The sequence below is a fragment of the Danio rerio genome, chromosome 13 (assembly GCF_052040795.2).
Source record: "Danio rerio strain M-AB ecotype USA chromosome 13, GRCz13ab, whole genome shotgun sequence".
Classification (NCBI taxonomy): Eukaryota; Metazoa; Chordata; class Actinopteri; order Cypriniformes; family Danionidae; genus Danio; species Danio rerio.
In genome coordinates this window covers 12,938,133-12,950,481 of record NC_141033.1, presented here as the reverse complement: position 1 = coordinate 12,950,481, position 12,349 = coordinate 12,938,133, and the positions used below count along the sequence as shown (strand labels likewise).

General features: G+C 35.8%; 1 protein-coding gene across 51 annotated transcripts in view; it reads right to left on the bottom strand.

The window, feature by feature from the left end:
- bltp1 (bridge-like lipid transfer protein family member 1) overlaps positions 1-12,349 on the bottom strand; it is a 202,041-nt gene that overhangs the window by 152,386 nt on the left and 37,306 nt on the right. For all 51 annotated transcript variants that reach the window (XM_087278190.1, XM_087278191.1, XM_087278195.1 and 48 more), the window contains exons 10-15: positions 9,644-9,791; positions 7,394-7,550; positions 7,148-7,226; positions 5,013-5,104; positions 2,219-2,336; positions 1,983-2,138 (exon numbers count right to left, since the gene is read on the bottom strand). In XM_087278190.1, the coding sequence (XP_087134316.1) occupies positions 1,983-2,138; positions 2,219-2,336; positions 5,013-5,104; positions 7,148-7,226; positions 7,394-7,550; positions 9,644-9,791 (750 nt within the window). The remainder of the gene's footprint in view (positions 1-1,982; positions 2,139-2,218; positions 2,337-5,012; positions 5,105-7,147; positions 7,227-7,393; positions 7,551-9,643; positions 9,792-12,349) is intronic.

The following is a 12,349-nucleotide window of genomic DNA, read 5'->3' as shown; positions in this document are numbered from 1 at the left end:
AAAGTATAATACAATAGAATATGTCTGTCTGTCTGTTTGTGTCTATCTATCTAGTTAAAATCAGAATTAATAAACCTCCTTTGATTTTGGTTTTCTTTTTAAAATATTTCCCAAATGATGTTTAACAAAGCGAGGAGTATGTCTGATAATATTTTTTCTTTTGCAGAAAGTCTTATTTATTTCAGCTAGAATAAAAACAGTTTTATATTTTTAAAAACATTTTAAGGTCAAAATTATTAGTCTTTTAAGCTAAATATATATTTTTTTCAATAGTCTGCAGAACAAACCATCATTAAACAATAAATTGCCTAACTACCCTAACCTGCCTATTAAACCTAATTAACCTAGTTAAGCCTTTGAATGTCACTTATGTATAGAAGCTGTATAGAAGTGTTCAGAAAATATCTAGTAAAAATTTACTGTCATCATGGCAAAGATAAAATAAATCAGATATTAGAAATAAGTTATTTGTAGAAATTGGTGAAAAAAAATAAACAGGGTGGCTAATAACTGTGTATATATATATATATATATATATATATATATATATATATATATATTAGGGCTGGGCGATTTTTCTGATTTTTTCGATTAATTCGAATTTACGTTTTAAGACAATTTAATTTTGAATCAAATCGAGAAATCGCGATTTTTAAAAAATATATATTTAATACATTATAATTGCACCAATGCGCTTTGGTTTACTCTCTGTATGAAGCAGAAAGCACACCAGAAGCGCCTTTCGGTGACACGACGCGCAGCACCAGGCAGAGCCATGGATTTTAGAATTCTAAACAGGTTTCCATACACACACCGGTGCCGCCCAGCCACGATTCACGAAGCAGTTCATATTTCAGCCGGCCCACAGAGCGCCATCTGATTAGTTTCATGTTAAATATCATGCGAATGTGCGCGTTTGGTGTGTGATAGTTTAAACTGTCATGTGCGTGCCGTGTCGCAGCGCTTCTGGTGTGCGACCTGCTTGACTGCCTGTTAATGCGTGAAGTCATGTAGGATTTTACTTGTTGCACGTCTGTGTGAATTGTCAAGACATTCCCCCATCAAGCCTATAAACTCAATCTCGACATGTATAAAGGATGTAAAAGCCTGCCATGAGAAAAACCACGCCGATCTTTTGGTGTGAACACGAGTAGAGGTTAGGTACTGTAGCAGTGAAAATGAAAGTACCCGCCCCCATGACGTCATTTAGCAGACCTAGTTGAAAACCAGACAGATCAGGCAGCATAATACAGAGAGTGGAGCAAAGCGCATCAAATGATCGTTATTTAAAAGGGGGAAAAAAGTAAAATAGATTAAATATATTATTTTATATTAGACACACATTTGGTACTCGTATTTGCTCCTATTAAACGTCCACAACTTCACACATTGGGTTAAATTAGGCTTTACAGTTTCCATGTTCAGTCCTTTTCTTCCACTGTATCTTTTTAAGAAAAAGGCAGCAGCTTTACAAACTGTCCTTTAATCAGAAGACAAAGTCAAAGCCGAGCTGACAGCCAATCTTTCGGCTCAGCAAAACTTGCAAAAAATACATCTGTATTCCTGCAAGTGCAATATTTACACAAATATTTCTTATTCAAATCTTCTGCAACAATATTTAACCCGTGAATTTGTTTTACATTTATTTACACCTTGACTGATTTTTGTATGACATGGCCATTAAAGATACAATGTTCCTTAACCAGATGGTTTTTCAAGTTACTTTTAAAGTGAATGTTACTTCAGTCATGTTGTTGTAATGTTTTGAGAAGACTAGTGACACAAAAAAATAAAAAAATTAAAATCGAAATCGAGAATCTGTCAAACTTTATAAAAAAACCTAGATTTTTTTTTTTGCTAAATCGCCCTGCCCTAATATATATAATATATATATATATATATATATATATATATATATATATATATATATATAATATAATTAATATATATATATAAGTGCATCTGTTATGAAACTCTCCTACCGTTCTCCTGCTGTTTGGTGGAGCAGTCGATCCAGTTGTGCTGATTGGCGGCCCAAATCATCTCAAACTGGTGGAAAAGAATTTTAAACTTCCATGAATATGGAACGAATGAGTAGATGTCCGGTTCACTGTCACTGGCCCAGTCTTGGATCAGATCTACAGATGACAACAGGAGGAGGTCAGCTTGAGGACATACTTCACCGCATAGGGACTTACAGATAAGAGAGAAACATCACCTGTGAAGAAGTTTTTCTGTGCATAGATAAAGTGATACGTGGCTTTGTAAACCTCAATTTCACACTGCCAGGACTGAGGCATGTTCCACACGCGAGGATAACTGGCTATCACATGAAACTGGAAAAAAGTAAACATACAACAGCTGTTATTATGCAGAACGGTTTGATTGTTGCGTTATCCTTTACGTAGTATTTGAAGAAAAAATATAATACAACTTTTTAGCAAATAAGAAGTTAGCTGAACATTTAAGAAATTTAGGACAGTTTTACAATCATCACAAAAAAAAATTCTAAATATTTATTCATCACTTGTTTCAAAAGCAAAATGGCGCAAAATAAAAAATTATAAATGTATTCAGCGCCACCCTGAAGATGCATAATGTTTATTTAAATGTATCTAATGTTAGTTTAACATGTGAACTTTGTTGCGTTTGTTTGTTCATGTACATTTATTTTGGTTTTGCTCAAAATATGTGTAAATTTTGGATTGAGGTGTTTTCTTCTTGCTAAACAGTACTTAAGACTAATTTCCTCCTGACCCTCTTGTTGCAATATTAGGCTGTGTTCTGTTCTTAGCGTCACAATCACCAGCGATCCAGTCTGTGCAAATCGCTGCTAAACACACAGTGTTGCACAGAACTACAAATCTGCCATTAAATGGACTACAAGATCCAGTCATGCACCTCGCACACACCTGGCCTAGATCCCCATGATTGCAGACAGATACAGCTAAGGCTACTCAAGAACTGACAACTAGGACTATTTATACAGCGCGCGCACACACACACACACACACACACACACACACACACACACACACACACACACACACACACACACACACACACACACACACACACACACACACACACACACACACACACACACACACACACACACACACACACACACACACTTCAGTGCTGAGTCACACTATGCTATTCGAACCGCGCTCAGGCCCGCTTCCCGGATTGTTTGAGAAGTGTGAGTGCTCTAATTCAGGCTCAGACACAGTTCACTTGGCTGGCCCTGACCCGGTTGGAAGATGTGTGCCAGAGCGCGGTTCACTTGGGCTTTGGCATGGTACGCTTGTAGTGCGAGTGTAAAACGCGCCTGAGCCCGAAACTAAAGATGAGACGTGACTTTTATGACATGATATTTACTGTTCAATGAACGCAAACTGTCATAGATTATTAGAGACATTCTGATCTGTTTGACGAAATATTTGACTGCGTATCACTGCATCACAAACGACTAAAATGACATAATCTTCACTATGCTGAGCGAAAGCGCTTACTGAACAGCACATCATCGGTGACGTAAGCGTGCCCAGGCCCGAATGTAAATTGAGGGCGGGCCGTCGGGGTAGACGGGAGGGGGTACAAGAGTGCTTTGGCCCGGTTCAGGGTAACTGTACATAGTGTGAGTACGCCATAAACCTGCATTTGGATCCATACCCCTGTTGTTAGCGTCACTTCGCATTACACTTAGAGACTTACAGTTTGAACCAAATCTATAAAGTTAAAACAGTAAAAAAGGATCATTTGTAAAAGGAACAAAGAGTTTACACCTAAATTATGAGACATGGCTTACAGTATTCTGTAATGTGTTTGGAAAACTTTGATATGAGATTAAGGAAAAACCAAGAAGAATTTTGTGGATTCAGAAGCCCTTCTTTAAATATTTAACCAAAGATATGCGAGTGATGTGGAACATTTTATAAAGTGCATGTGGAGCATAAACATTTCATTTTATTAACTGAACAAGTTAGCTGAGTATTTAGGAATTTAGGACAGTTCTACAATCATCATTAAAACTAGGGATGCCCTGATCAGACTGTTTTTGCCTTCAAGTCAGAATCATTTGATTTTGAGTATCTACTGATACTAGACACCTCCATAATACATAAAAAAGTATAAAGAAGAATGAAAAAAAACAGATCCAGGATGTTCCCTGTTTGTTATTTAATTCACCTTATTTTAACATACAACAACTCTGTTAACAAACAGAGCACTTCTGTGAGGTAGCTTGAACAATCAAGTAATAAATAACATCAATTCTTCACTTTTGGTCTTTAGTGCAACAGTAAATATATATTTAAAAAAATAATCTAATAAAAAACTCTAATATAATAATATAAATCTAATATTAAAACTAATAGCACCTCAACTTAAAATACCTGGGAGGCAATACCAAGTTTACTATGGCAGTGTTGACATCATCAACTTTATAATACCTCCAGATCGCTATGTACTCGCACTTTCTGCTTCAAGCTGCTTCCGTGTTCTACTTTGTAGAACTATGTTTGCCGGCATTTAACCAATAGCATCTCTGCAACATGTTATGTTGCACATGTTGCTGTTTCCGTGCGAAATCAAAAAAGAGATCTAACTCTGTGATTGGATCTGGACATCCACAATTAATGCATTTCAAAATATATATTCATCACTTGTTTCAATACCCCAATACACATTAATCCTGATGCTAAATAAATAAATCAAGTGCTGCGTGGGTGAATGTCAGCTAAGTGGAAAAAGGCTTTGCAATATTTAAAATCTGAATTAATACAAAGATTAGTTCTCAAAATTCATGTTTTATAACAAATTTCCTTTCTTTGACAATAACTTTCAAAACAATTACTGTCAGACTGCAAAATGCCTGGAGCAAGCAATGTTCCCTTTATCTGCTTTTGTACCGACTGTCATAGATTTGTGCAGTGAAAGTTTGAAGTTGTTCAGCGTATTAAAGGGCAAATCTTTTTATAAATGCATATAAAATCATGCGCCATACTCACAGCTAGCATCTCAGCCTCTAGCAGGGTCCTGTACTGCATACTGCTGGTTGTATCTACATGTAATAACTGGCCTTTAACAGTGGGAGAATAACCTACACAGAGTTAGAAGGAGCAAAATAGCATTAAAATCAGTGAAACATGAAGGGGAAATTGAAGATTATAATATAATGCCTCATGTTAAATTACATCAAAGTGAACTTATATGTACTTTTAACAAAACTAAGGAGTTCCTAGAACATGTCTGTCATTTTTTTAAACCCCTCACTAATACTTTATAATATACAATGCCTATGCACCATTTGGGGCGGAAGAACAAGCAAGAATTTGTTTCTCTTTAAATGCAAATGAGCTGCTATTCCCCACCCCTTTACATAAAAGAGTGAAACCTTAACAGCTCAAGCCTTAGTTACAACTCCAGATATACGTTTTTTAATTATTAATATTAAGTTGTGTGATGTGTACATTTCTACAACAAAACAACGGATAAAGGTTGCGTGTCCACTAAAGCGTTTTTGCGCAGCTGAAAACACCAACGATTTTAAAAACTCTTAGCTGTGAGGCTTCTACCACCACATTGTGAAAAATGCACGCTCAGTGCCTCAGTACGTTATTGCCATTTAAATAAGTGGCACTTTCATTCACAACGCCAAAAAAAAGCTTAGCTCATCAGAAAAAACGCTTCAGTGAACATGCACTCCAAGTCAGGGATTTGAGCAAGTTCAGAAACAGTTCCTACTGATAAAGAGATTAATTCCCTTATGGACTATGTAACTTTGCAACTTTTTCATATTCAAAAGACTACATTATGCATAATAGAACAACCTTTAAAAAAAGCTAATAGGCTCATTTTACAAGTAGCCTAAAGTTAAACAGCTGATTTTTACCATTTTTGAATTCATTTATCCAATCTTTGGGTCTAGCAGGAGCACTTTCATCTTCGCATAAACCATTGAATCGGATTTGACCAGTCAAACTCAGTTCCTGATGGGTCGTTGCACTACACAGTTTAGTTCCATCCCTGCTTCAACTCACTTGCCTGTAGGTTTCAAAACTAGCCTGAAGGACGCAATTAGTACAATCAGGTGTAATGTATTGGGGTGTATTTTTATTTAATGCCATGTCAGCAACCAAGGCTATTTTCATGGCAAGAACATTTCAATAATAAATATATAGTTAAAAATCAACAAACAAAATAAATACATGAGTTAAATAGGATCTTTAGTGCTTATAGATGATAAAAATCCTTTATTTGTGGTGTCACTATGCTAAATTTATTTTCTAGATTTATTTTCATTAAAAAAAATATTCTGGAATCATTAACAGCAGGACAGTCCAGTAAAAATTGTTTTACAGAAAGGTGAATTTTGCAGTACAAATATTGAGTAGAGTCTACACCAAAAAAAAAACATGGTTTATTCTTGTATGTCCAATATAACATCTGGTAAAAATCACTTGATCAAATATAGTCTTGAAATATCCTAAATTTCTGTTTGAGATTTCAGGTTGTACTTCAGTGCAATCAGGTGTGTTTAATTAGAGTGAGAACTAAACAGTGCAGAGCTACAGCCCTCCAGAAACTGAGTTTGACACCTCTAGATTAGACCATTTGGAACTCACCATCAGCTGTCCTGTATCTGCGAACAATTCCAAAACTTAACTTAAGAACATTTGGGATATAATAGGGCTACATTAAACCTTTCTGGTGCCTTATAATAGGCTACCTTCAAGGCTTTTGTTGGCTTATAAATTCCACAGATTATAGTGTATGCGCAAGATCCCATTTGGATCGATCCCAGCTGGTCGATACAAGATCCAGCAAAAATGTGCAGTATTGAACCAATATCTAATCCAAGTATCATATCAAAGCATCCCTAGGTCATAACACACAAGGTAACTACACAAAAGTCAAGATTTTAAATAAGAAAATTATCAAAACTCTTTTTTGAATTTTAAAGAGGCTAATGGTCTAATCCGACTCAATGATTTATGCAATGCTAAGCTAAAAGCTCAAAAATGGCAAAAATCAACTGTTTAACTTTAGGAAAGTTGAAAAATTTCCTCCAAAAACTGCAGTGTTTTTAAAAAATAAACTGTCACCCTCATTATGTACTGAAGTAATTCTTTTCCATTTTTACCATTCTCCCCAACAGTCATGGGTATGTTGACCTCGAGGTAAGAACCTGCTCCTACATTCACATGGACCGCATTAGTCTCCTGTGAAAGCAAATGGATTATGGGTTAAACAAAGTAAACAAAGAATAAATAAGGTCCACATTCTTCTTCAGGATTTTGAGTACCTATGAACTTTGTCCTAACAAAAGGTTACACAAAAGAGTGTGCCATTTAGAAATAAATCATTAGGCGTGTATGTGTGCAAATACCCTGTTCTTGGTGAAAAGCAGATCTATAGTCGCATCAGCTATGATGTTCATTCGCAGTTCGAAGGCAAGGATCTGGCGTGGTTTTCCAGGTGTGGGAACTTCGCTCACTTTCATTGGCTGATAGTCGGCAGGCAAAAAGAACTTCCACAGGCTGTCTCTGCAGGAGTCCAATCACAGTGCAAAGACTTTATTATATTACAGCACATTAAAGTTTAAGAATTACTGCCTTTACTCAGTAATGATATTGTCTAATTAGGGTTGGGTACTGAAACCTGGCAACGGTATCTTTGGAACCGGTATGCTCCGGCCCGAATCAGCATATGAATTACAGTGTGTGTGATACTATCAACTGTAATGTGCGCGCTGTGCCGCGGCTCTAAGCAGCGCATCAAGTGTGTGACGCCCTTAAGAAACATCAAGGGGTGCATCAAAGGCACACATAAGTAATCGTTGTGTCACACCATTTCTAAATATTTAATTCTAAACAGCTTTGAGGGATATGGATGTCAGCGATGTCAGGCGTTATGTAGCTTATAGAAGGCTAAAGTATGGTGCATGCGGTGAGCGACTCCCTTCATCAACACGCATGAACGCATTCATCTAATTTGCTTAAAATAAGCATTCTAAAGTATAGCTATACTTCACAAGCAAGGATTCTGACACATCAACATGCAGAAGATGCTTTACAAAAGTTGCATGTAAGGGGGGAAACACGTCAAACTTATGAAATTTGAGGGCTCATGTAATCAACCTAAAGGTGAGGAATGGACTGTCTTTGACAGCTTGAGACATTATGTGGCACTTTCAGTGAGTACGTTTACATGGACACCAATACTCTGATTCAATATGATTAAGACAATACTCTGATCAAGAGTCAGGTAAACAGCGATTTTTGATTATCTTAAAGGATCACAGACACAAACTGCGAAGGAAACATTTAAAGGCTGGTGACGCAATAACGTTAATGGATCTTTATGCTATAACATGTAACTGGGATTCATGAACGGAACATTCAAAAAGCAACTCATGTAAACACCTTTATCATAGTATTGTCTTATTCAGATTAAGGCAAATCATTAGATCACTGATGTCCATGTCAAACCAAAAAAAAGGTGTTCCCTGATTTTGATGACAGACTTTCCAGAGGTTAGTAGTAAGCTAATGTAATATTAATAGCATAATGTAAATCTTGCATTCATGCTAACAAACAAATGATCAAAAGAAATATATTAATGCAATTCAAATATATAAAATTATAATGATAATTTTTTTTTGTCAAATAATTTTGTGGCTATAAAGTATCGGTTCAGGCAAAGTTTTGGCTCCGGTAACGGTTTAAAAGTATAGATTTAGCACCGGTATCGAAATAACCCCAAACAATACCCAACCCTATGTCTAATACAGATCAGTAATCATATTTATCATAAAGCACTACTGAGAAGATCAACAGAAGTGTCATGAAACAGGAAGCCTTATTTTCTGCTAGGTTTTTTTGTGTTGCTCCTCTTTTAACACAACTCATTACTTTTAATAATCTGAAAAAACTGGATAATTAATATGTCATATTTTAGTTTTAAATTAAAAAATTAATCATTTAAAATGTAATAATCTGGTTAAATAAACATTGTGGTGACATCACAGATCATATTGTAGCAAATGGCTTCAGTAATCAATGACGTGTCAGTGTCTCATAATTATTCATTCAACAGCAAGAGTATTCTTCACTTCATTGTTCAGTACAGCATGCATGTTTTCCTTTCACAAGAGCTTTAATCTGTGAAATTAAGAACATTATGTGAGAGGCACGTTCGTGGATTGCAAGTGTTTTTTTTTTTTTGCTTTGCAAGAATTTCGGCATAAGAGCACGGGATAAATTCTCATCTATATACTTAGAGCGTTCCAAACAAATGATTAATCTACCTTGTGAGCTCCTTGATATAAAAAAAAAATCATAGATCTTTAATAAACACTGCAAAATAAGAATCGATAAAGACTAGGAATAGACTTTTCATGTTCTAGTGCATTTTTATTTGCTACAGTTACTTTTCTTACATTCACCCTTGTTCATTTTTTATTATCTATATAGGCTACTATTGACAGTTTGCTCAAAGTACTTTACCACCTTTTCTTTCTTAGAAAAGAGTGCACAAACTTTAAATTCAGCTATATATAGTTATGCTTCAGTTTCCGCCACGGGTCCAAAAAGATGTGGTATAGGTGAACTGGGTAGGGTAAAGTGTGTGCAAATACCTCTGTCTGTCAGCCCATGGGCCATAGTTAAAGTCTGTTCCTTTGCCACATACGATGTCCAAACCCCAGCAGGGAGGCAAGTCCTGTAGTTTGGCATCTTCAGAGCAAGCTTCTGTATCTCCATTCTCCAGTTCCTCTGGGACCAAACCTAAAATAAACAAATGTAAACTCATTACTCCAGTGTTTCAAATAGGAAAGATTTTCTTATGTTTTTAAAAGAAGCTTATTCTCCTGCAATTATTTGATTAAAAAACTGTAAATTATTATTATAATATAAAACGATCTGGTCCCACTTTATATTAAGTGTCCTTAACTAATATGTACTTGCATCAACAAATAAATACAATGTACTTACTGTGTTTATAATGTATTTGAGAACACTTGTGGTGCTTTTGAGTTGGGATAGAGGTTGGGTTATGGACAGGTTTGGTGGCATGGGTAAGTTTAAGGGTGGGTTAAGGTGTAAGGGATGGTCAACAGTGTATTTACAAATGTAATTACAGATGTAATTAAATACATGTATTTAATCAAGCATAAGTACACAGTAAATACATGTATTTACACAATAAGTACATTGTAACAAACTATTAAATCTGGTGTAAGTACATATTAGTTAAGGCCACAATATAAAGTGGGACCTCGAAAATTGTTGAACTTCTTGTAACAAAGTTAGATGGCCACCTGGTCATCAGGAAGGAAGAGGCAGAGAACCGACAAACGTTTTATTAATTTTGAATGAGAAAATAAAACAAACAGACAGAAAACCAACAAAACTCAAACCAAAAGCAAAACAAAACACATCCAGGCCTGGGGCCTCATGTATCAACGCTGCGTATGCACAAAAACTTTGTGTACGCCAGGTTTCACGCTCACGTTTGGATTTACTAACGATGAACTGAACGTGGGAATGTGCTCAGCTCCACGCCAGCTTTATGGCTGGCGTACGCACATTTTTTGTGCATGTCTGTTTTATTTCTATTGGCGACTCCTAGAGGCAGTTGTTAAGTTGCACTCTACAAAGTGTCTTTGAGCCTTGCAATGGCAGCTGTATGAGACGGGTTCATCTAGCAGGTATAAGGTTTCCATACCATACAGTTGACCAGCAAAACATTAAAGCACAATTTGCAGCAGTCGCCTGTTTTCCCAATGTAATCTGAGCTATCTACTGCATGCACATTGCTATAAAGACACTATCTGAAGATGAATTTGCATACGTAAATCAAAAACATTTCCATTCAATAAATGTGCAAATAAAATATGATGCACAAACTTATTGATGATTCCTACTTGTCTTTCTCGTGATAAATAGTTGGCTAAATCTGATATATATCGGGGGAAAAAAGAAGAAAGAGTTCATTAGACGCTGGATTCGAACCGAGTTCATGCTTGAATGTGTCAAAACATGTTGACTACGCCTTACGATCTGCGCCACTAAGACTGTTAAGGGTACCGCAACATTTTACACCTATAAATCACACTATTTCTGTTGTGATTCACTCAGTGCGACGTATAGACCCAACTGTGTTAACCGCATCAGCTAAACTCTCCCACTCTTTTTTTATTTTGTTGTTAATTCCGGAGAACGAACTTGCAAATAACACCACTTTTCTCCGGTCTACCTCCGAAAGGAGCACCTACAATTCACATTCTGTTCAAAGTTTCTCTTTTTTGCTTGCTTTTGCCATTGCTTTTTCGTTGGGTTTTGCCAAAGCAGAGACATTTGCATATTCATGCGGGGGAGGAGGCAGGGAGGGGTTTTGTGCTCGTGCATGTTGCGCTTAGTTTCACGTTCATTCGGATGTACAAAAGAATATGCGTGAGATTCGGTGTACGCAGTGTTTCATACATCTGAATTTTTTTCTGCGTACACACATTTACAGCTTTGTGCGTACGCAATGTTTTAGTATGATTTTCACTTCGTCTTCGTACATGAGGCCCCTGGTCCTCTGTTGTCTTCCATTGCTGTCTCTCCTTTTATAATCCAGAGCTCCTCTGTGGCCCCGCCCAATCACTACACTGCTTTATATTTCTGTAAAAAACTGTGATACAGTAGTTTTTTATGTTTGCTCATCAAGAACACGCAAAAAAAAGATTAAGTAAAAAACAAATTTCAAACAAATGCCATTTTAAACTTTTTTTTATTCAAAAAATCCTAAAAAGTCAAATATTTTCCATAAAACTATGCAGAAAGATAACATTTTCAACACTGCTATTTGTAAGAACCTTCGATAACAATTAAGTACTGAAAATGACCAGAACAGAACAGCAAGTCACCATATTATAAAAATTTCTGAGGGATCATATGACTCTAAAGACTGGAGTAAATATGCAAAGTCACTTCAAATTCAGCATTAAATATTTGCCTTGAAGTCAATTACATACAACACAAACATGTGAATAGAGGAAAATTATAACTGCAGGGTGTGAATGATGCAGAAAGAACAATGCGTTCACACCCCCCCCATGTAAGGTTACATCTAGTTAACATAAAAAAAAGAACCATCAGACACTTCATATAAATATATATAAAGAACTTTATATATATATATATATATATATATATATATATATATATATATATATATATATATATATATATATATATATATATATATATATATATATATATATATATATAAAGTTTGTTGTTTTAACCCAACTTTGGGTAAAATATGGACAAAACCAGAATTGGAATTAATAAAAAAA